The sequence below is a fragment of the Protopterus annectens genome, chromosome 4.part0, assembly GCF_019279795.1.
Source record: "Protopterus annectens isolate FY-2018-M chromosome 4.part0, PAN1.0, whole genome shotgun sequence".
NCBI classification, from domain to species: domain Eukaryota; kingdom Metazoa; phylum Chordata; order Ceratodontiformes; family Protopteridae; genus Protopterus; species Protopterus annectens.
Window position 1 is genome coordinate 1,022,412,544 of NC_056733.1, and position 24,160 is coordinate 1,022,436,703.

A 24,160-nucleotide genomic window follows, 5' to 3' on the forward strand; every position below is an offset into this window, starting at 1 on the left:
CTGTTTGAAAAAATGGAAAAACAGGGCAAATTTTCATTCTTTCTGAACTCTCCTCCTGCCAACCCCCATCCTTGAATACGTCTGGAAGAATGAGTGATTACAGGTCTTTTCTGTCTTGCATTTTTTATCTCCAGATATAGCCTTTTTCCTCCTTCTTCTTGGGATAACAATATTTAATTTCTACTAAAGTCAGCAAACTAGATCTGAGGTAATTGGGGTTGGGGCTTTGTGGTTAAGGGAAGAGCTCAAGAGTTCTTGGTGGCCACAAGCTTTAGCAACAGCCAAGTTGGATCTGAGGGATCAGATCCAAACCCATCTGTTGAGGAAGAATGAAAATGGACAACACAGATGGAAAGTTATGCTGAGTACAAAACTTCCTTTTACTCTGAATACCCAGAGTAATACATTCACAAACCAACCCTAATCAGACATTTTGTATTTCAACATATTTCTAAGAAAGACTTCAGGACTACAGGTCATAATACAGGTCAACTCTTTATTTGTAGCATGCAGTGTTTGTGTTAAAATGTTATGTTCACTCAGAAAAGAGGCTATTGGGAAACATAAGCAGGTCCTTTGCCAGAGATGAAATGAAGCAATGAAAATCTTCTTTGCTGCATGACTTTATTCCTCTGACCCTGTCAAAACAAACCATGAAAAACAGTTAATATATTCTAAACATAAATATCTTTAATTTACATTTCTTCACAGTTAGCAAATACTCTTTAAGCAATGCAGAAAGAGCAAAAGCAATGAAATCATCGTCATCATCATCCTTAACCCCCTTTTCCCCATTTTTTACATGGGGTTGGGGTGTTGAGTTAACTGTAGCCATGTCTCTTGATTCAGTGTTACACTCCTGCCTTCTTCAACACTCAGTGAAATAATACACTTTGCAAATACACTGGTTGAGTTAACGCTGGCAGTTTGTTCATTCAGCAGCTACTTTATCCTCTTGCTCTTTAGCCTGCAGCTCCGACATTTACCATGCCTCTGCTGCAAGCACTGACATTTAGTACCTCTCTGCTGTATACTTCTGTGTTAAAGCACGGTACAGTCTAGTTAGGTGATCCATCCATCATCCATCCATCCATCCATCCATCCATCCATCCATCCCTCCATCATCCATCCATCCATCCATCCATCCCTCCATCATCCATCCATCCATCATCCATCCATCCATCCATCCATCCATCCATCCATCATCCATCCTTCCATCCATCCATCCATCCATCATCCATCCATCCATCATCCATCCATCCATCCATCCATCATCCATCCTTCCATCCATCCATCCATCCATCCATCCATCCATCCATCCATCATCCATCCATCCATCCATCCATCCACAACCCCTTTTTCCCATTTTTGCACATGAGGTCATGGTGTCACTTCAACAGTGACAATCATCTAGAGCCAAGGTTTACACCACTGGGTGGCTAGCCCTGCTAAGGTAGTCCTTGCACACCACTCACTTGCACATACACTCACACCTATAGCCAATTCAGAGTGCCCAATCTGCCTACTGCATGCCTCTGAAATGTGTGAAGAAACTGCAGCACCCAGAGGAAACCCATGCAAACACAGGGAGGACATGCAGACTCCACACAGAAAGCACCCCAGCCAAGAATCGAAATGGAGATCCACTTGCTGTGAGGAAACAACACCTTGGAAATATTATATCCTAACATTTCTAACCTATCAACAAAGGGGAAGTATGCAAACCTCAGCCATATTCATTGAAAGCCATTTCAGAGCCTTCAAATGTGTTTTATTTATGTGTCAATACACTTGGCAGTTTGAAAGGTATGTCAATTTAGACCAATGCTGCTCAGTTAAAAATTGACACCATAGAAATTTTAACACATTATATCAAAGAAAGCTCAACAAATGAGATTCACCTTGAAGAAATGTCTGACTCCTGGTGAAAATAAATGACAAAAAACATCTTGTATCCACAAAACTACACACCCAATGTTACATATACAAAAATGATAAGCACATTTTTATATTTATGCAGGCTTAGCAATATAGAAGTATACACTTTAGTTTAAGCTTAGCACTGGGCTTAAACTCTGAAAAGAAACAAAGGACAGTAACTCCTTAAAGAAAAGTATATACACAGTTTACACCTGGAGTGGGAGAAAGAGTGACCAACAGACTAGTGGCTTGTGGAAAACAATTACAGAAGTACTTTTCCAAAATATTAGAGTTAGTCATTATCCAAAAAAAAAAACAAAAAACTTACATTATAATTTCCAAAACAGCCAAAAAAAAACAATGTAAAGCAACACATTTAATAAAAATCAAATCACGTAACAAACCTATAGAAATGGTCTGGAAATGATCTGGTAATACAAACTGCCTTTCGCTCTAGCTAGAATCCCCTCTGTCTTTAAACATGTTATATAATTATGTATTAATAAACTTCTGAAACAAATAAAACATTGCTGCAGACTTACCAGCCTACTTTTATATGACCCTAGAGATTAATTTTTCTCTCTCTCCCTCCCTCTGATCCATGGAAACATCTCTGTCTCACCTTAAAGCTAACTGACCCACTGACCCATAAACTATTTGTAATGTCCCTATTAGCAGGCAAAATTGAAGTAGCCTGTATTATTCTTTAAGGCCATACAATCTTTGGACTAAAATGAAGTGTAGCAGGAAAATGATTTAGGAAGCAATGCCTGCTACTTAGAACCAGCTGCATCAGCCAATCACAAATTAATAACAATTTTCCAGTTTTAAAAACATAGCTGCTTAAGCAAAACTGGGCTTCTGTTTTTGAATGCAGTTAGGAGGCAGTGGTTGGCTGCAGAGTAATTTGCAACAGCTATAACCTTTATCAGTCCTATTTATACATCTCATCTGCTGCGATTTAACATAGTGCTATCATTTTGGCCCTTGATTCTAGCCTTTGCTCCTCAAAGTCAAACTTATTTATAGGCACTGAAAGTGCTATAATTAAAAAAAAAAAAACAGCGCTATGACTTTTAAAGCTCAGAGGCTGAGAGGTATGTTTCCGTTCCTCTGTGATTATACGAGCTCTTTCCTTAATTGCTGACATTAGGCTCAGATGTATGTTTGCAAACATCCATGCTCAACATTACATGAAATAATACCAAAATATCCATGTCTTCGTCTCCAAATCCGTAGTTACAAATACTTTTGTTACTCGGAACTAAATGAATTGGCTAATCACAAATTGGCAAAACTTTGCATGCTTTAAAACATGGCTGCATTCTGAGATCTTTATTTTATGATGGAATGCCACTATAACTCACCATACAGACAAACACACACATGCTCACATGCACACACACACACACACACACACACACACACACACACACACACACACACACACACACACACACACACACACACACACACACACACACACACACACACACACACACACACACACACACACTCACTCACTCACACTCACACACACACACACACACACACACACACACACACACACACACACACACACACACACACACACTCTCACACTCACACACTCTCACACTCACACACTCACACTCACACACACACACACACACACACACACACACTCACACACTCTCACACTCTCACACTCTCACACTCTCACACTCACACACACTCACACACACACACACACACACACACACACACACACACACACACACACACACACACACACATACATACTCTCACATACACACACTCACACACACTCACACGCACACACTCTCACACTCACTCACACAGTCACTCACATACACTAATCTTCAGGAAGTTATTGTAAATGTGAAAGATGGGAACTATATATCAAAGTTTTAACCTGAGAAAAGGTTGCCTTCTGCCTGGAAACCCTTTATTCATGCTATATTTTGTCTCTCTCCATGGCTAGAGTCAGCACTTAATCTTTAGATCTGTATGCAAAGTGCTTAAATGTCTACCTTTTCTGAACACTTTGACCTAATCAGTGTATATGAATGAGGAGCAGCAAATCCTGTTTAACACATTATGTCAGATGTCTTTCTGTATTACAAGTCATTCCCTTAAAGGCAACACTTATACAAACGTCTAAGCAGAAATACCTGCAGAGAATTTGGGCCGCCTTCATTTCTGAGCTTCTAATTCTCCTCCTCCGCCAATGGTACTCTAATGTTAATTGGTGTTTCTTCAGCACTTTCTTGAGAAGAAAAGCCATCACAGTTGTGGAGTCTTGGCATTTGTTGTACTGGAGATTTGGGATTTACTACAATAGTTGTAGAAATGAAAGAATGATGGCATTCTTTGCCCGCATCCTGTACGTGGCAGCAGCTAGTCACCTGGCTGCTGTGTGTTACTGGAGAATCCTTGACATGATGGCAGTTACTCATGCAACTTCTGTGGTTTCTTCGAGAACCAGTATGAGGTCTGGGTGAGTACGATGTTTTCGCAGTAGTTTGGTCTTGAGAAGTGCCAGCGTGACTGTGGATTGCTGAAGAAGATTCTTGTTTCTGAGTAGTTATATCTTTTGGTTCACAGTATTCATAGTCACAATACAGAGGTTGTGACATTTGTGACTGTCTGAGTTTTCTTGATTCTTTGCCATGTTGTGTGGCTAAATAGAAACAAACATATTCAGAGACTCAGGTTATTATTTGTGTTTCTGATACACTCTGACAATGAACAATGGGTCTAACAGAAACATACATCTCAGTACAGCTTTCTAATAAGGAATTACACTTGCGAGAAAGAAAATAGCTCAAGAAACTTTTTTTATTGTTTTCGTAGGCCACTGCCTGCTAACCATCAGGCTCCTGCTGTGGCCATGCCTGGTCATTCCTTCTTAGGATGACAGCCAATCAGAGTGTAGCCATTATCCTAACAGTCATTAGGGACTTTCCTTTTCCTCCTGGCCCCAAACCCTCCCAGCAGCAGCCATATTGCAACACATGACAGGAGCATGTAGCAGATCAGACCAACTCCCCCCCAGGATAGGAAAGCTGACGTCAACCATTCATTGCTCCCTGGGTTTCAGAGTCTATATTACATGATCAAACTTTCAAAAGTTCGACTGTCATATGGTTGCCACCATATGATCGAATTTGTGAAAGTTCGAACATTTTAACGGAGATCTCCATACAGTGTGGAAGCAACTCCAAATACAGAATACTTATTTATTTAACATTTGTTAACTGGGTAAGTCTGATTGGGCAGAGCCCTTTTTCAGCAGAGACCCAAGGAGAAAAGCTCTTAAACATAATTAACATATAAACAGTTGTTGCAAAAGCGAAAAACAATGAATAATTAACATTATCTATACATAACTAGTTTAGTTTTACATAAAAAACACATTCTGTATAAGATGATAAAGTATAAGTAACAGAGATTTATCATCAGGGATAAAGAGAGGGTAATGGACATATACATACAGTGGATATAAAAAGTGCACACACCCCTGTTAAAATGTTAGGTTTTTGTGATATAAAAAAATGAGACCACAGTAAATTATTTCAAAACTTTTCCCACCTTTAATGTGACCTATAACCTGTATAATTCAATTGAAAAACAAACAAATCTGTTAGGGGAAAAATATAAAAAATAAAAATGTACAATCAGCTGGTTCCATAAGTGTGCACACCCTTAAACTAATACTTTGTTGAAGCACCTTTTGCTTTAATTACAGCATTCAGTCTTCTTGGGTACACACCTGCCATCAGTTAAGGAGACTGATTAACCCCAAATAAAGTTCAGCTGTCCTAGTAGGATTTTCCTGACATTTACTCAGTTGACTGCTAGAGCAAAAGCTATGGTTTGCAGAGAGCTTACAAAGCATCAAAGGGATTTCATTGTTGAAAAGTATGTCAGGAGAGGGGTACAAAAACATTTCCACAGCACTGGATATACCATGGAACACAGTGAAGACAGTCGTAAAAAAGTGAAGAAAATTTGGGACAACAGTGACATTGCAAAAAACTAGACATCCATCCAAAACTGATGAAAAGACAAGATGAAAACTGGTTAGGTAGGCTGCCAAGAGACCTACAGCAACACTGAAGGAGCTGCAGGAATTTCTGCCAAGTCCTGGTTGTGTACTACATGTGACAACAATCTCCTGTATTCTCCATATGTCTGGACTATGCAGTAGGGTTGCAAGACAGAAGCCTTTTCTTACACAGAAAAACATCCAGGCCCGGCTAAAATTTGCAAATCAATACATCGAGTCTCCCAAAAGCGTGTGAAAAAATGTGTTATGGTCTGATGAGACCAAGGTTGAACTTTTTGGCCACAATTTTAAAAGGTACGTTTGGCGCAAAAATAACACTTTGCATCACCAAAAGAAGACCATCCCCAGGGTGAAGCATGGTGGTGGCAGTATCATGCTTTGGGGTTGCTTTTCTTCAGCTGGAACTGGGGCTTTAGTCATGGTGGAGGGAATTATGAAAAGTTCCAAATATCAGTCACTTTTGGCCCAAAACCTTCAGGTGTCTGCTAGAAAGCTGAAGACAGAAGAGGAATTTCACCTTTCAACGCGACAATAACCCAAAGCATGCATCCAAATCAACAAAAGAATGGCTTCACCAGAAGAAAATTAAAGTTTTAGAATGGAGCTCAGACCTAAATCCAATAGAAAATCTGTGGGGTGACCTGAAGAGGGCTGTGTACAAGAGATGCCCTCACAATCTCACAGATTTGGAGTGCTTTGGCAAGGAAGAGTGGGCAAATATTGCCAAGTCAAGATGTGCCATGCTGATAGACCCCTACCCAAGAAGACTGAATGCTGTAATTAAATGAAAAGGTGCTTCAACAAAGTATTAGTTTAAGGGTGTGCACACTTATGCAACTAGCTTATTGTACGTTTTTTATTTTTTATATATTTTTCCTCTAACAGATTTGTTTGTTTTTCAATTGAATTGTACAGGTTATAGGTCACATTAAAGATGGGAAAAGTTTTGAAATGATTTATTGTGGTCTCATTTTTTTTTTATATCACAAAAACCTGGCATTTTAACAGGTCTACTATACATGCTCAAAATTTCAGAAAGCCGAAACCCATATGGCCGAGACCATATGTTCGACTCCTGAAATTTTGAACATGTAAAAAAAAGTAAAACACACAACATTAACTTACTTTCTAACTGCCAGCAGGGGGGGCTACACCCCCTTGCACTCCCCGTGTGGGGCTATGCCCCCCACACCCCCCATAACTTAAATATACCAACTCTGAGATCGCACACAGTACCAGTTTTGCATGGCCGGCATTTCAAATGTCGATCATAAGGTCTTGGCTATATGGTCTTTGACATTATGAAATGTCGACCATGTGTAGGGGACCCCCATTTTAACAGGGGTGTGTACACTTTTTATATCCACTGTAAATGTTGTAGAAAAAAAGACTGCACAGTTTGAGTATATTCATAAGAATGTTATAGTGAGAATAAGAGGAATAATGACCTGCCACAAACGTGAAGAGTATATAGTTGAAGAAGAGTACTAAGGTATATGACTGTAGCTAGAAATAAGAAACAGAGGGAAAAGTAAATGGAGTAAGAACTAGAAAGACAACAGGTAGGGCGCCACTGACAGGAACAAGTATGGTAATATCTGAGAGGGCAGTAGTCTGTGGTAGAGGAAGATAGCTTATGTTGGGTCATGGCAGAGGCATGTCCATGATTTGTGGAAGTAGTCTTTAATTGCTATTTTAAAGGTGTTAAGAGTCTGTAATACATCTGATATTCTGGGGTAGTTTGTTCCATGCATTTGCTATGGAATAGCTATGAACCAATTTACCACTGCTTTTGTTGGGCATGTAGACTTGCAATAGGTTCTGTTGAGAGCTGCGGAGAGACAGCGATTGGGAGTATATGACTGGATGAAAGTGGAGGGAGATGGAGAAGAAGAAGGCTGATGTAGAACTGAATGTGCCAAGAGAAGCTGTGGTATTAGGATTTGGTGATGAAATTCTAGCCATGGCAGGTTTCTTAAGGTGATGCAATGGTGGGTTCGGTAAGGTAGGTTGGAGGTAAATCGAGCTATTTTGTTATGGGTGAGTTCTAGTTTAGTAAGAATGTTTGACTGGAGGTGTATGAGAATAGGGGCTGCATACAGCAGTGTGAGAAGTAGAAAGGCTTGTGCAAGGGAGAGTCTGGAAGCATTTGTAAGTATTTATTATGTCTCTAGAGCAAACCTAATTTTTGATGGGTCTTTTTTATGCACTGCTGAGTGTGCAGATCAAATATGAGGTGGTCATCGATTATAACACCAAGTAGTCTGGTATGGAATTCAGATGTGATGACAGTATTATTCGGAGAGGAGACAGAGAAGGACATTTTATGATGATGAAGAGAGGTAGGGAGAAACATGAGGAGTTTAGTTTTCTTAGGGTTCAGTACTAGTTGGTGTGAGGTGAGCCATCTTTTAACAGAGTGGAGGGATTCTTGGGTAAGGGTATGAAGGTGTGTGATACTGTCAGAGCAGGAGATAATTCTGGAATCATCTGCATATTGAATGGTGGTTGAGAGTGGACAAGAATGATGGAGGTCATTAATAAAGATGTTGAAAGTAGGAGACCAAGGATGGAGCCTTGGGGCACCCCACTTTGTACTGGTAGAAAGGGAGAGAAGTTGGACTGCCATTTCACAGCCTGGAACCTATCTGAGAGGTATCTGGAGAACCATGATATAGTAGAGTTAGAGAGGTTGAGAGAAGCAAGTTTGGATAATAGTAGTTTATGAGAAATGGTGCCAAAGGCTTTGGATAGATCAAGAAACAGGCAGGAAACTAATTTATTGTTATCACGTGCTTTTGTGATAGTATTAATAAAGGAAGTTAGAGCAATAGCAGTGCTGTGCTTTAGCTGAAAGCCATGTTGAGTGGGGGTAAGGAGATTTTCTTGGAGAATATGATCAAGAAGCTGTTTGTGAATATATTTTTTCAAGTATTTTGAACACGGGAGATAAGATGGAAATAGGTCTGAAATTAGAGGGATCTGTTGCTGTACCGCCTTTATGCAGTGGAATACCATAGAAGTTTCCAGATACTGGGCACAGAGCTTTCCTTGATAGATCTGCTGATTAGTATAGAGATAGGGAAAGCAATAGAATTAGCAGTTAGTTTTACGAAGTGAGGAGGCAAGTTGTCAACTGATGGTGAGCATGTTTTAAATTTGGACAAAAGAGATTTGATGTAGGATGTGGGGACTGGTTTAAGAGACAAGGTTGTTGAAGTGGTAATTATTCATGGTGGGGGGGGGTAGGAAATAGTATTGGTTTTGGTGAGGCTGCAGAAGGAATCAATGAAGAAAGAATTTAGAAGTGTAGCTATCTCAGAAGGGGGGCTGTTTGGGCAAGGATTAGGGGGAGATAGGCACCCAGGATGCAGCAATTTATTAATGGATTGCCAAAAAGGGGGTTAGAGTGAGGGTTGTTTTTCAAGGATGACCTTTTTTTTGGTTAAATTGTGGAGTTCTCTCCAGGTACTCATTAGAGTTTTGGTGTCTTGTGTGAGCAAGGATATATTGAGTTTTAATCCTTAGTTTCCTGATAGGAGCCAGGGAATTGAGTGTGTCTAGGAAAATGTTGTTGAAGGCAAGAAGAGCATCCTCTATGGAAAGGTTGTGGAGGAAATATCAGTTAATTGATGAGAGCAGGCTGTTGAAAGTGTCAGGATTGAAGTTTGAGAGTTTACAGCAGTCTTTGAATTGATGGGGTTTGTGTATTTGAGGTGAGTGTCTAAGTATATAGGTGGGATGGTGATCACTAAGTGTGTCAGGTAAAGTAAAAGGGTTAAGGTACAGACTGGGATTGGAGGTGAGGACCCAGTCTAGTACGGAGCTATAGTTACTGTGTTTGTTTAGTCAGGTTAGGTTTGAGATCAGCTGGGAATAGCCAAAGAGGTTTATGGAAGAGTTTGGGTTTTCAGTGGTTAGGGCATTCCAATCAATGTTTACATCTCCTAAGACAATGGTTCATAGGTGATGTTTTGGGAGATCTAAGAGAAAAAGTGTTCTAAAATAGGGATGCCATTTCCGGTATCTACATTATCTAGAGACTATGATATCCAAGCACTTAGAGTGGCCCTTGGAGTAGAGAGGCAGTGGTCCCCTGATACCAAGCCACATTATATGTTCAATACTCAGGTGACCAGCATTCCTCTAACTCTTCGTAAGTGGTAAAATGTATACAATGGCATTGACATGATGGTGATGTGTTATATCTGTTGTTTGTGCCATCATTAAGCAAATCAACTTTTCTTAAGAGAAAATTCTATGTTGTAAGAAACAAGGAAAATGTGTTTTGCCTGATGATACCTACCAGATGAAACTGGTGACTTAGTTAAGTATTCAACATCCACATTCACTTCTACTTGATGAGACATGGTTTGATTCCTTGGCACAGGTGAAATATGATCACTCTGTTTTACAAAGTGGTGATGGACAATCTTTGCTTCAGGAGAAGCAGATTCTTTAGAAGAGACGTACTGTTCATCCTGTTCTTCTACAGTGTATTTAGATAGATACTCTTCTGTCTTATCTGGCTGTGGCACTTGGTCTGACTTGTCAGACGTTTTGTGGTCTACAGCTGTCACAGAAGTTACAGGGAGAGGTATTTCATAAGTGGTTGATGGTGATTGGGAGTGAACCTCTGTGGTCAGTTCTGATTCTTGTTCCGCATTTAGTAGTAATGCTTCATAATGTTTAGTTTCCTGAGATAATACAGTGTCCAGTTCAGACTTTACTGTGGAAGCAGAAACATTTTCTACAGAAAATTCCTGTTGTTCGTGTCTAGCTTCAGAAACTGCCTCAACAAGTGGAACTTCTGTTTTGTTAGGAGTGATGTCTAATTCAGTCTCCTGAACATTGTAAGAAAGTGAAGGTACCACTGCAGTGGCTACTGGCTCTACTACTACTGAAGGCCTTGAAAGAGCTTGTTCAGCTTTGGTTACAGTTTCTTCAAGTGGAACTTCATAGGTGCCTAACGGTTCTTGAAGCATATTTACCTCTGCTTCTTCCTTTGTTGTTTTCAGTACTAATGTGGAACTTTCAGTTTTCCGAAGTAGTTCAGAATCTAATATTGCTTGTTTCACACTTTCTTCAGAAGGCAGAGATGGATTTATTGCATGAACAGAATGCAGAGAAAGGTGGTGAACTGAAAGGAATTGGCTAGCTGCTGTAACCTCACTGGGCCTTGGTGTTGAACTATAATCATCAGAAACTATACCACCATGTACAGAAGGAAACTGGGTAGAGACTGTAGCCACAGTGGAAGCCCCTGGACTTTCCACGCCTACTGATATTTGCAGAGCTACTGTTTTCATTTCTGGTAGGGATGTTGGCAAGGAAGTTACTGTTTAGAAGAGCATACAGAGGATTAGTTCACATATTACTGGTTAAGCATTTACACACCTGTATTTATAGTTTATACTACTTTGGTTCTGGACAAATTTGTATCATCTACAATTCTATAGTTATAGACTTATGAAACTAGAATAAATCTTAAGGCGATACTGTATGGATACAGTGACTTACCCTTACTTAACCCTTTTTCAAGTACCTGTATTTATAGTTTATACTACTTCACTTCTGGATAGATTTGTATCATCTACAATTTTACAGTTATAGACTTATGAAACTAGAATAAATCTTAAGGCGGTACTGTATGGATACAGTGACTTACCCTTACTTAACACTATTTTCAAATACATTCATACTTGTGGGTCTGTGATTAAATTAAAGCTAATCATTGCTTAAAAATAATTGTCACTGGCCTTGCATAAAGTGATGCATGTCTGCAGCAGACTTAAATCAGTGAGCATTTCCAAAGAATTTGGCTCTACCAACTGCATTTGTGCTTGTGCCCCACCTCTCCTGTAACTAGTGTAGTCCAGATACAGATTTGCTGTATCCAGGACTGTTTGTAAGCTTCTGAGTGGTGCCAAAGCCTGCTCTTCAATTTTTCCCTTAGATCTACTAGTTCTCTCCTCTCCTGCACTTTTACTAGCTTATTAGTCTAGCACTTTACCAGACTTCTTGTAGCAATTATTGTAGCACACAAAAGTGCTGCCAGCACCAAATGTTCTACAAGGAAACAGCTCCAGTACTTATTATTAATGCCTACCCCTCCAAGCATGTCTAAAGGTCAGTTCCGTATGCATTCTCCTATTAACCTGGTGAACCTGGGCATCCTGAGGCAATGTAGCAACTGCCTCATGTACCCTAACAACCCTCTTCTCTTACCTCCCAACACTCAAACTTGTCAGAGATGCACTTATATCCAAAATGGAAGCTACGCAATCTCCAGCCAAGACTGGAATAGCTGGTCAAGAGGAGAATGTCAACACTTGCTCCACACCACATGGAACACATAGCCCTCCGAAACACACACCAGCACTGCCTTCACATAAAAACACAAACCGCACACCCTCCTTTAAGGAGGCTCTCAATAAAAATCTACCCAAACAGCAGAGACCTCTAAGGCAGAGACGCACTCAACCACCACAACACAACACTAATCACGAGACACATAACTCTCCTAAACAGCATGCCACTCAACCAAAGCCCCTAAGGCAAAACAACATGCCCAACACACTAGTCATAGGTGACTCGATAGTGAGCCACATTGATGTCCCACTCACTAGGTTGAATAAGGAGAAAGTAACAGTCATCTGCCTATCAGGCACCAGGATCCACCACATAATGCATGTACTCATGTCCCTCAACAACAGGTACAAATATGACTCTCTCATTGTACATGTGGGTGTGAATGACCTGAGACATACCTCCCTGGACTACATGAAAAGAGACATGGAGGAGCTCTTGGATTATGTAGCCCAGGTGGGTATGACCCTAGCCCTGAGCAGCATCCTACATCACCCAGAATGATATCACAGTACAAGCAGAAAATGACTGATTTCAACAACTGGCTACATTTCTGGTGTTATTCTAAGGGGATCCAGTATCTGTCTGCATGGGATGACATGATTGACAGACCTCAATGCTCTGCCAGAGATGGCCTGCACCTGTCGCCCCTGGGATTCCGGATAATGGCTAAGGCTCTTGCTATCCCTTATAGTGCCTTTTTAGGTGGTGTTCCAAAGACCAAATTATCACCGTAACAGCTACAAACAAATGTAATCTGACGGTCATGCTCTTCAGTGCTAGAAGTCTAAATCTCAAAATGTACTCACTTGAAGCACTCCTTAAAATGGAGAACATCAACATTTGTGCCATAACAGAGGCCTGGTTCAAGGCAGCAGAAAGCACCCCTGCACTACCAGGCTATAGCTCATTCCACGCCTTTTGGCCCCAGAACTTGGACTGAAGCTCCAAAGGTGGTGGTATTTCCATATTCATAAAGGATGCACACACCTCCAGACTAGTAGCCCAACCTAACTTATCTGAGATACTTTTGGTGCAGCTAAGACAGCAATTCAGGTCGTAGCCTGCTATAGGTCCCCAACCATGTCCCAAGACTCAGACTCCATGTTTCTAAGCACCATGGAGAATATTAGGGCCAAACCTAACACTCTCATACTGGGCGACTTCAACTACTCATATACCAATACACTTGCCCAATGTTTCCTGAAATTCATTAATTCCAATGCCCTGGACCAGCTTGTTCTTACCCCCACTAGAGGTAGCAACATCCTTGACCTGGTCATTACTAACAGGGGTGACCATTGCTCTACACCAATAGTCAACTCCTCCCTGGTTAGATCCAACCACAAATTAATCACCTTGGAAATCCACATCCCTCCCACCCCTATCCCCACCCCCAAAGGTAACCACATTGAAAAGCTTCTCCAAGGCTAACTTTGGGCTCCTAAAAACAGAGGTGGCTAACTTCATGCCACCCATGCAAATGCAGATAAGTTGCATGACTGCTGATCATACGCCAGTGCCCTGTACGAACACGTACGCAAATGCATACATCTGGCCATACCCAACAGAACCAAGATGCTCTCCTCCAAAAAATGGAAGCCAATCTGTTGGTCCGCTGCCATAAACAAACTCTACAACAAAGGAGGAAACTGATGCGGAATAAGGTGAAGTCCCAAGACTGTAAAAACTCCTTTATCAGCCTCAAGAAAAAGTTGAGACCCCTCATCAAATCCTCTAAAGCTAGCTATGAAAACAGAATTGCAGCAGATAATAAAGATCCACGAGGCCTTCTATAGTTATGTAAAGAACCTCCATGGTAATACCCAGATTTGCTCTGAGCTACTGCACAATGGTACCTCCTATATTGAGCCAACAGATATTGCCAATATTCTGGCGGACAGATTCAGTGCCAACTTTACCTCTCTTCCCCCCAAGGGACCAGTCACAATACCAGTAGATTGCCAGGCATCCAGTATTATGGCTGCACAGGTAAAAACAGAACTGCCCAAGGCCAAGAATATATGGGACCTGACAATGTCCCTGGCTGTGTTCTACATGAACTACAGAGTGAACTGGCACCTCACCTGTGTGCCCTGTTCAATCACAGCCTCACCTCAGGCTTTGTCCCTACCAAATGATGCACTGCTACAGTCATCCCTCTCCACAAAGGAGGAGCAACTACAGACCCTGGGAACTATCGCCCCATCAGCCTGATGAGTCTGATATGCAAAGCAATGGAACACATCATCATGGACCTAGTAAACAAGGATATAGGGAATCTCCAAACTCTGAATCCCACATAGTTTGGTTTTGTGAAGGATAAATAATGCCTGCTCAACTTGGTCAACTTCTTTGAGTCAGTCAACAGAACTGTGGATGAAGGCAAGGTGGTTCATACAGCCTACCTTGATCTGGCCAAGGCCTTTGATACCATTCCCCACTTGGGAATCATAGAAAAACTCACTAAGCTAGGCATCGACCCCTATATAACTAGGTGGGTTGCAAACTGGCTCACAGGTAGAACCCACAGTGTGAAAGTAGCTGACACCAAATCAGACTGCCGACCAGTCACGAGTGGAATCCCACAGGATTCAGTCCTAGGTCCTCTCCTGCTTGGTATCTACTTTTCTGAAGTCCAGGCCAACACGAAGGGACTCTGGCTGATAAAGTTCACAAACGATTGCAAGTTGGGAGCTATTATTAACTCCCCAAGTGATGTTGACATCCTACAAAAAGGCCTCACTGAGACCAACGACTGGTTTCAGAACCGTGGCCTTAAGCTCAATGCCAAAAAAGTGTCATCATCCCCTTTGGTTTCCATGAATTAACACATCGATGGTAGTCCACTGAACACAGAAGGCATTATAAAAGATCTGGGAACACAGGTTGACACCAACCTCTCTTTTGACCACCACATTGCCACTGTGGTCAGAACTTCCTTCTATGTGGTACATCTCATCACTAAGGGTTTTGCATCCGGGAAGAAAGAGGTCATTGTCTCCTTCTACTCTTCCCTCATTAGGCCAGTCATTGAGTACAATGACCCATTTGGCATCTTCCTCACTAAACAACTGCAACAACTGGATAGGCTGCAAAAGTACCTCACAAAGAGGATCCTAGGCCTTAAACATTTGTCCTATATGGACAGACTCAAAAAACTCCACAACTATTCTCTGTCTCATATCGCCTACTTAGAGGCGATCTCTGCTTGACTTACAAAGCCATGTCTGACCCAGCTCTGTTAGAAATGCTACATCTAAGGAAAACCCAATCCATCCGCACCACATGCTCCAGAGACCTCAAACGTCATTACCACAATCAACAGAATATGCCGGAGGGACAGGTTCATAACCCAGAGACTGCCAATGCTATGGAATAGACTTCCCAAACAGATTTTGAGGGATTCTTGGTCATTCTTAGAGAGTATAAGTAAACTCAAGTTTGATAAAGACCAGCTCTTGGTCACTATTGATGTTAAAGACCTATACTCATCAGTCCCCCATAATGAGGGTATTGAATGGTTTTCCATCATTCTAAGACCCCTAGGGGCACTTCTTCCTGAGATCAGTTTAGTTGATGAACTTATCGATATAGTTCTTTCTTATAATTATGTCCTTTTTGACACCAGAATATACCATCAGAAGATTGGAGTGGCAATGGGCTCCCCTTGTGGTGCTAGCCTAGCCAATCTCGTAATGGCATATTGGGAGAGGGAATTTGTACTGACTAATGCTGAGTATAAAGATCAGATTGAGTTCTATACTCGATTCTTGGATGATATCTTCATCCTGTTTAAAGGGACACCAAGTGAACTAGAACAAATGCTAGTAATGTTTAACACTAGTACAGACTTTTTGAAGTTTACATCCAGTTATAGCAAGGATAAAATTGCATATTTGGACGTAGACCTCAGTAAGGATTATACTAATGAGGTTTATATTTCGAAAAGTTTCTGTAAGGATACCTATTCGAATGCGTTCCTGGAGTTCTCTAGCTGTCACCCTTCACATCAGAAAAAATCAGTAGTGAAGGGCCAGCTAGTTAGAGCTGCCAGGATGACTTCAAGAGATTCAGATTTCATGGATGAATGTATGGTCTTACATTCTTTCTTCTCACAAAGGGGATATCCCGAGGCCCTTTTGAGTGAAATCATTGGGGAAGTTCAGTTTAAACGTCACTCTGGGATTTTTAGACCCATATTGGTTAATAGGCTTAATGATTCATCGCATAAGAGGGTGACTAAAAAACAGTTTAGTCCATATAGTTTCATTAGTACCTTCAATATGGAATCTTATGACATTATAAACATCATTACAAAGAATTGGGAAATTTTGATGAGAGACGGACATTTTAGGTCCATGTTCCCGACACTACCAAAAATATTATTTAGGCGTGGTCATAATTTAAAATCAATTTTAGAGACTAAAGTAAGTCCCATAACCCATAGGTATGGAATGTTTAAATGTAATATGTGTCGGGTATGCAAATATATAGATGTAGGCGCCAAGTTTATGATAAGAAATAAACAATACACAATACCTGGTAAGTTTGATTGTACTACCAAACAGGTGGTTTACCTGGCTACTTGCTCAACTTGTAAAGCTTTCTATGTCGGTAAAACCGACAGAAAGCTGTGTGAAAGATTGAATGAGCATTTATATTGCATTAATAAATGCAAATTAGAAAATGCATTAGCCAGGCATACTGCAGAGAATAAGGGACATGAGTTCAAATTTAGGGTATTACAACAACTTAAGAAGGACAGCAGAGGTGGACCTGAGTCGTTGAGATTAGAAAGGTGTGAGTTATTATGGCAATTAAGAACTAATGCCTGTTTCTACCTGGGCATTAATGAAATGAGTTTGATAATGTGTATCCTTAGACTGAAAAATTTAGCCAGGTAACAGGGTGTGTTAGAGTTACGTGGATAGATGTATATATGTATATATATTTTTATATTTTTATTTTTATTGTTAGTTTATATGTATACATATACACTTTATGTATGTCCTAGCTGCTATTTAGTACCTTGTTTACATTGAGTTAGATGTGATAGTTATACATAAAATCTTTTTAAGCTTCTGGTTGAATGTATCTTTAAGTATCCAAGAAATGATTTATTGATTGTCTTAGTTCGTGAAATACTTTATTTAATTGTGAGTTGTACGGTTAGATTTTAGTATTTAATACGGGAAGTCTTATTTTAATTTCATTTGCATTTTACAAATGATTTTAATTTATAAGTATATACCTTTAATTGTCTGTATAGTGACTTCATAATGTAATCAACCAATGTGATTCAGTAGTATTTTATATTAAGGCAGTTGCTTATGGTGTTGCCTTTTAATTTGTTGGTTCTTCTGAAGAAGTTGAGTGAATTTTCACTTGACGAAAAGTGGACATTTTAAATAGTACACTTAATTAAAGACTAAAATTTTTTTGCTTTGAACTACAGTCTGGTGTCTGCATCGAGTTTTACGGAGCTCCATGATTCATTTTTCGTTTTTCAACAGACTTCCCATACATGTCAAGAAGAGCACCTCACTGGCCCTCTTCAACAGAAATCTTGGTGAGTGGACGGGAAATAGAAAATTCACTGCAGGGATCACTCCAGTAGCTTTACTTGACAGAGGCACTTGGAATGAACGTCTGGTGGCACGATGCCAGGGTAATCCTGTGGGCTAGGCTTGTAAAGGCCCCAGGACCATTAGCCTAGTACACATCTATGAATCTATGAACTTAACGTGTTATTATGTATGTCTTGCCAGATGAGGAGGCAAAACGGTATTCTAGGTAGAAGGGTCTATATCATATATTCAAAGTTTCAAAACTTCGAATCCCATATGTGCGACAATATATGATCGAAGTTTGAAACTTCGAATATATAATAAAACATCAAAAAAATAAATAAAACTTACCTTAACGCTCCGAGCAGAGGGGCAAGCCCCCCTGCAACCCCCACACCCCCCCCTACTTAAATTTACCAACTCAGAGATCGCTCTTCAGTGCAGAAAAGGGAAATTCTCCCATTCTGCACCATACAGTGCCGTTACATTTAACCTTCAAACTTTTTAAAGTTCAATCATATGGTGTCGATCATATGACATTCGAACTTTGAAAAGTTTGTTTATGTAATAGGAACCCTGGGTAGAATAACTAGGGCAAAACAGTAGTCTAGATGGAATAAGTAAAATAATCATTAAATCAGCATTTTATTAAATTCTCTACTGGTCTTTACAAAGTCAGCTTTGAGGCTTATGAAGATAATGATTAATTGAAGACTGCATTAATTCACCCTACTGAATTTGGAATTTGTCATGGTTGTGTAAATTTCTACAGCCAAAGAAAGGCTAGTAATGAGATGCTGGGAACTGTGCTAATGCAAGATCAATTATTTACTGTTTTTATAAGCTTCAGCTGTATAAAGGCCAGTAAAGAATTTAATAAAGTGCCAATTCAGTGACTTAAGTCTTACTTAGTTATTTTAATTTGACTACCATTCTGACCGATATACATTACTTTATGAAATATATAAGAGGCAAGTGACAATTATTTTTATGTAGTAACTAGTTTTGATATAATCACATTTGGTTAATTGAGGAGAGGTCTTGTACAGGTTTAGTATACTGACGTTAACTAACACTTCTGCGATATTGTAGTTGAAGGCCTCACCAGTTCGATTTGCGCAGAAGTGGGCATGTCGCAAATTGAGTGCCAACCTGGTCTGCATATTTAATTTGCTCGTGCATACATGAGATGAAAATATTAAATGTACACAAATGTCCATTTCTTCCCTGCCCCTCATAAAAATATAATGTAAGTTTCATTATTTAATGCAGTTCAGAAACTAAATGTTGTTGGAAAACCGGCGACCATACTTTAGGCTTGCCACCTTTTTAGTTGCCCATACTGGGACATTTTTGTGGTAAAACGAGATTTTGCAGGACAAACAGTATATCTATCCCATTTCTTTACCATTAGTATTTACTGAGCTGTAGTGCCCCCTCGAGCTAACATGCCAAATACCAGATGAATATTCATGAAGTCAGTGAAGACATCGCTATGAATATTCACTTATTATTCGAACAGGAATAAACAATAGCAGATGCCATTTTAATACAGTTTTTATGTTGGCAAAACAGTAAGTTAGGTTCTTTTCGGTGGTCGTGAGTATTTGTCAGAGATTTGGGATGCAAAATCTCATTTCCCATTTTGGAGATGGGAAGTTGAGAGGTACGATTCACTGTAGACCGACAGGTTAGTAAACAGCCGTTGGTATGTGTTTCACATTTTGAGGGCTAGTGTTTCCCATTTTGGAGATGGGAGGTTGAGAGGTACGATTCACTGTAGACCGACAGGTTTTACGGCGATATTGTAGTTGAGGGCCTCACCAGTTCAGTACACTTTTTCGTCGGTTGTACATTCGGAGGGAATGCATATTCATGAATTACATATCAGGGGGGTGGGTTTGGGGCGGGGCTTGCTACTGCATATCTGGTGAGGCCATCAACTACAATATCACCAAACACTTCTCCCAGACTCATGTTATATACACTAACTTTACTCAGACTACATTACAAATACAATTATATAAAAACGGTGAGATGCAGTACCATGACTATGGTACCTGACACTGGATGCTATGTTAATAGTAATTTACAGAACAATAAAGGGCCTGTTCAGTGACTGGTGAGGGAGAACATGTTTGTATAGCAGAAGCAAAATACTCTGAGGGGTAATGAGTTTGCAAGTTAGAGTCAAGCTGCCATGATGCTCAGCATTTCTCACCCAAACAAACAAACAGACAATGGTGTAAAGTGAGGTAAGCAACAGCATGGAGGCAATACAAACCAAGCTGTGGAATTTTGATGGGAAAAGGATCATAAGAAGTTACTAGGCAATTGGCCTTAATGCCCTTATAAGCCTAGCCAACAATTTAGCCCATGTTTAGACAAGCCAGCACCCGATGCCCTGTCCAGCAGAGACACAGGTGGAATCACAGGGGTGTATTTTCTGTTTCCCATCCAGTTATCCAGGTTAAGCTTAAAAAGGGATATTGAGGTAGTCTGCTTGGCATGTAGAGGGAATCTATTCCACAGATAGGGGAGCCTCTGGGACACAAATCTGTCCTTCCAACAAGTTCTATTGATGTCACAGACCAGGCTGAGGTCACGCATGTGGGTTACTTGAGTGGAGCTTGACTTGCGGATATGCAGCAGTCCCATCAAGATAGGGTCTGAGATTGCTTTGTATTCCAGACAGAGGTCACCTCTGAGGAGTCTGTATGAAACTGAGTAGATGGACAGAGCTTTTAGCCTGTCTGTGTACAGTAAATGTTTGAGGCCTTGGATTCTTCTGGTGAGGAACTTCCGTGGTCTGTCCAGCTACTGCATGTGCTGTGTGAGGTACATGGTGAAAGGGGCATTGCGTGCAATAATGGGCCTTATAAGGAAAGAATACAGGGATGTTATGACCTCCTTGTCCCTGGATGAGATACCCTTACTTATGAGGTGGGCCATGTAGAAAGCTTTCCGTACAATGGAAGCAACATTGTGGTCAAAAGTCAGGTTGCTATCAACCTGGATGCCCAAATCCCTCACAACTGACTGCGTACTTAAGACATAGGTTCATAGGTGTTTACTAGGCTAATGACCACAAGGGCCTTTTTAAGCCTAGTCATGCATCCCAAATCTCTGACAAATTCTGATACCATTGATAAGTGTAAGCATGGGCCTGGGAGATGAAACATTTACAGGTTACCTGTTTGCATCAAAGACATAGGTGCCAAATCAGGGATAAATTTATGGTTTCCCATCCAATTGTCCAAGTTGCACTTGAATAAGATTATTAATGTGATAATTTGTGGGGACATCACTCTCCCCAAAGGGGATGATGATGCATTTTTTGGTATTCAGCATGAGGCTATGTTTCTGGCACCAGTCATTTGTTTGGGTGAGATCTTCTTGGAGGATATCCACATCACTACAAGAATTGATGACAGAGCTTGCAGTCATCTACAAACTCAATCAGCCATAGCTCACTGGTTTTGGCCTGCACCTCATAAAAAATATCCCAAACAACAGAGGCCTCAAGACCAATCACTGTGGTATGGCACTCGTTATGTGTCTACTGCTTAAGATGGCTTCCCCTAATTTCACTAGGTGGGTTCTATCAGTGAGCCAGTTTGCTGCCCATCTGGTAATATATGAATTGATACCTAGTTGAGGGAGTTTATCTATTACTCCCAAGTGGGAAATAATGTCGAAGGCTTTGACCAGGTCAAGGTAGGTGGTGTGCACTGTCTTCCCCTCGTTCATGGCTTTGGTGACTGTCTCAAAGAAGTCGACCATATTTAACAGACATGACCTCCCCTTAACAAAGTCAAACTGTGCGGAATTTAGTGTTTGGAGATTGCCAATGTCCTTGTTATTGAGGTCCATGATAATCTGTTCCACAGCCTTGTAGATCAGGCTACTTAGGCTGATGGGTCTATAATTTCCTAGATCGGTGGACGCTCCACCTTTGTACAAAGGGATGACAGTGGGTGTCCTTCACTCAGCTGGGACAAAGCCAGTATGCAGGCTTTGGTTGAATAGGGTACCTAATGGTGCTGCAAGTTCCTGCCTGAGTTCATGCAGGATGCAGCCTCGGATGTTATCGGGTCCCATGGAGGCTGAATTTTTTGCCTTTGAGAGGGCTGTGATGACCTGTTTCCTAGAGATAAGGGGAAGGGGCAGGTAGTGGGGATGTTCTGATTTACTGATTGGGGGGACAGAGGGGTGAAGTTTTCACTGAATCTGTTAGCCAGCAGGTTGGCTATATCTACGGCATTTGTGCATGTGGTGCCCTTGACCAACAGTTTTGAGCAGATCTTGGTGCTTCGTTTGAGACTGTGGACATATGTGAAAAAGGTCTTATGATTGTCTCTAGTAGATGTGGCCAATTTGGACTCAAAGTTTGCTTTGGAGGATTTCACTAGTGCCCTTATTTGCTTGTTTAGGCTAAGGAGAGATTGCTTCCAATTGGGCACCTGCTCCTTCTTGGTCCTGAACAGCAATTTTTTTTAACTTTATAAATACTTGTATAGTCCTTTCGTGTAGATTTGGACATTGGTGCCAGTTCCTATAGAGGGGAAGGGGGCTGTGAAGCTGTTTATACCATCCCTCAGGAGGTTGTAGTCAGCTTTGTAGAAGTTTTTTTGTTTGATCCTAGCTTAAGAGGGGTCGGGGGAGATGGTGACTTCGAAAGTGACTGCTTCATGGTTGGATCTTACCAGGGAGGATACTACTGTAGGAATGCTGCAGTGGTTACTCATGTTGGTTAATACCAACTCCAAGATATTATCACCTTTTGTGGGGGTATCAACTAGCTGTTCCAAAGCATTTGCATTGACAAAATCAAGGAATCTCTGGGCATTTGTGTTCTGGCATGAGTAGTTCTTCCAATCTAAGTTTGGGTATGTAAAGTTACCCAGGATCAGGGTAAAGGGTTGAATCTTGACAGATTTGAAGAGGTCCAAATAGGCAGAGTGGGCATCTTAAGTCAAATTTGGATTGTTGTAGCTAGCTATGATTTGAATAGGGGTCTTTTCAATGGTTAACTGCAACTGGAGTGTCTCATGTGTGTCATACTGTTTGACCAACCTGGAGGCGTGTATGTCTTTACTATATATTGAAATGCCACCTCCTTTGGCTTTGCTGCCCACAGTTTGGGGTCTGAATGCATGATAGGATGAGTAACCAGGTAAGGCTGGGATGCTCTTCACAGATTTGAACCAGGTTTCTCTGACTGCACAAATGTCAACATCTTCCAGGGTTAATAATGCTTGCAATGAGTGCAGTTTCATGGTTAGAGTCCTAGCATTTAACAGCATGACCTTTGTTTGATATGTATATGAAATTACTCAAATTTGCCACCATTTGGCATGTACAAACAAAGCAACAGCAACTTTGGCTATTAAAGTTAACCTATGAAGTCACTTTGTGTTTTGTCATGTGACAGGATGTAGTAAAGGAAACGTCCTGGAACCCTAGTGTGTATGGAGCTGCAGCTTCTCAGCTGCTGGAAAGCTTCAGAGAACTCTAAAATTCCTCTCCTTCTGTGAACCCCAGAACATTGAACACACTATTCCCAGAATTCCCATGAATAATGAGAGGACATCATCTGTATCCCCAGAGGGCTTTCACCTGTCAGTGTGCCTTCAATTCTGGAAGTCATAAGAGAGGAACATCAATCCTACAAAAATTGTGTTGAAGAACATTAAACTTATGGAGCTATGGAGAGTTTGTGATGAAAGCTTACAAGACCCATTGCTTTAGGTAACCCTCTGCTCAAATGCCCATGAAGTAAAACCTATATAGTGTACCAAGAAAAGAAAACAATTGAACAATCGTTACTGTTCACTGAAACAAAACCTGATGAAACAAGCCAAGTCACAGTTAATGTCCGGTTAGCTAATCAGGCTTTCATCCACACAAAAAAAAAAACACAGATAACATATACAGATCCTGACACGTTGTATGTTTATAACAATTGTTACGTTACTAGTTTATGTTGGTAACAGTGGTTACTAGTTTATGTTTGTAACAACGGTTAATAGTTTAAGCAACAAGAACTTCAAATGAATTCATCAAACTAAGCAGCATCCGACTTCCTGTAAATATTCTTGCCATTTTACACTGTAAAGAGCTAAAATTTAGCTATATTTTGTTATATTACCAGTAACAATCTCTATAAACCACAGGCTTTCCTTAGAATCAAAGCATCAGCATTTAAAATTAAAATTAAATAATTATC

The 24,160-nt window shown here is 40.6% G+C and overlaps 1 protein-coding gene across 1 annotated transcript; it reads right to left on the reverse strand.

The window, feature by feature from the left end:
- Nucleotides 1–476: 476 nt before the first annotated feature.
- Nucleotides 477–11,301, reverse strand: LOC122800384. The gene is made up of 3 exons (XM_044069833.1): nt 10,299–11,301; nt 4,095–4,603; nt 477–638 (listed from the first exon to the last, which is right to left on the reverse strand). The coding sequence occupies exons 1-2, from the start codon at nt 11,299–11,301 to the stop codon at nt 4,131–4,133; spliced, it is 1,476 nt and encodes a 491-aa protein (XP_043925768.1). The 3' UTR covers nt 477–638; nt 4,095–4,130.
- Nucleotides 11,302–24,160: the final 12,859 nt, after the last annotated feature.

What these genes read in the sequence shown, in the direction of transcription:
- LOC122800384 (XM_044069833.1), bottom strand. Translation starts at nt 11,301, where the DNA reads ATGAAAACAGTAGCTCTGCAAATATCAGTAGGCGTGGAAAGTCCAGGG. An exon ending in TAAGTCACCAGTTTCATCTG is followed by an intron (nt 4,604 to 10,298) that starts GTAGGTATCATC and finishes GTTTCTATTTAG; the next exon opens with CCACACAACATGGCAAAGAA.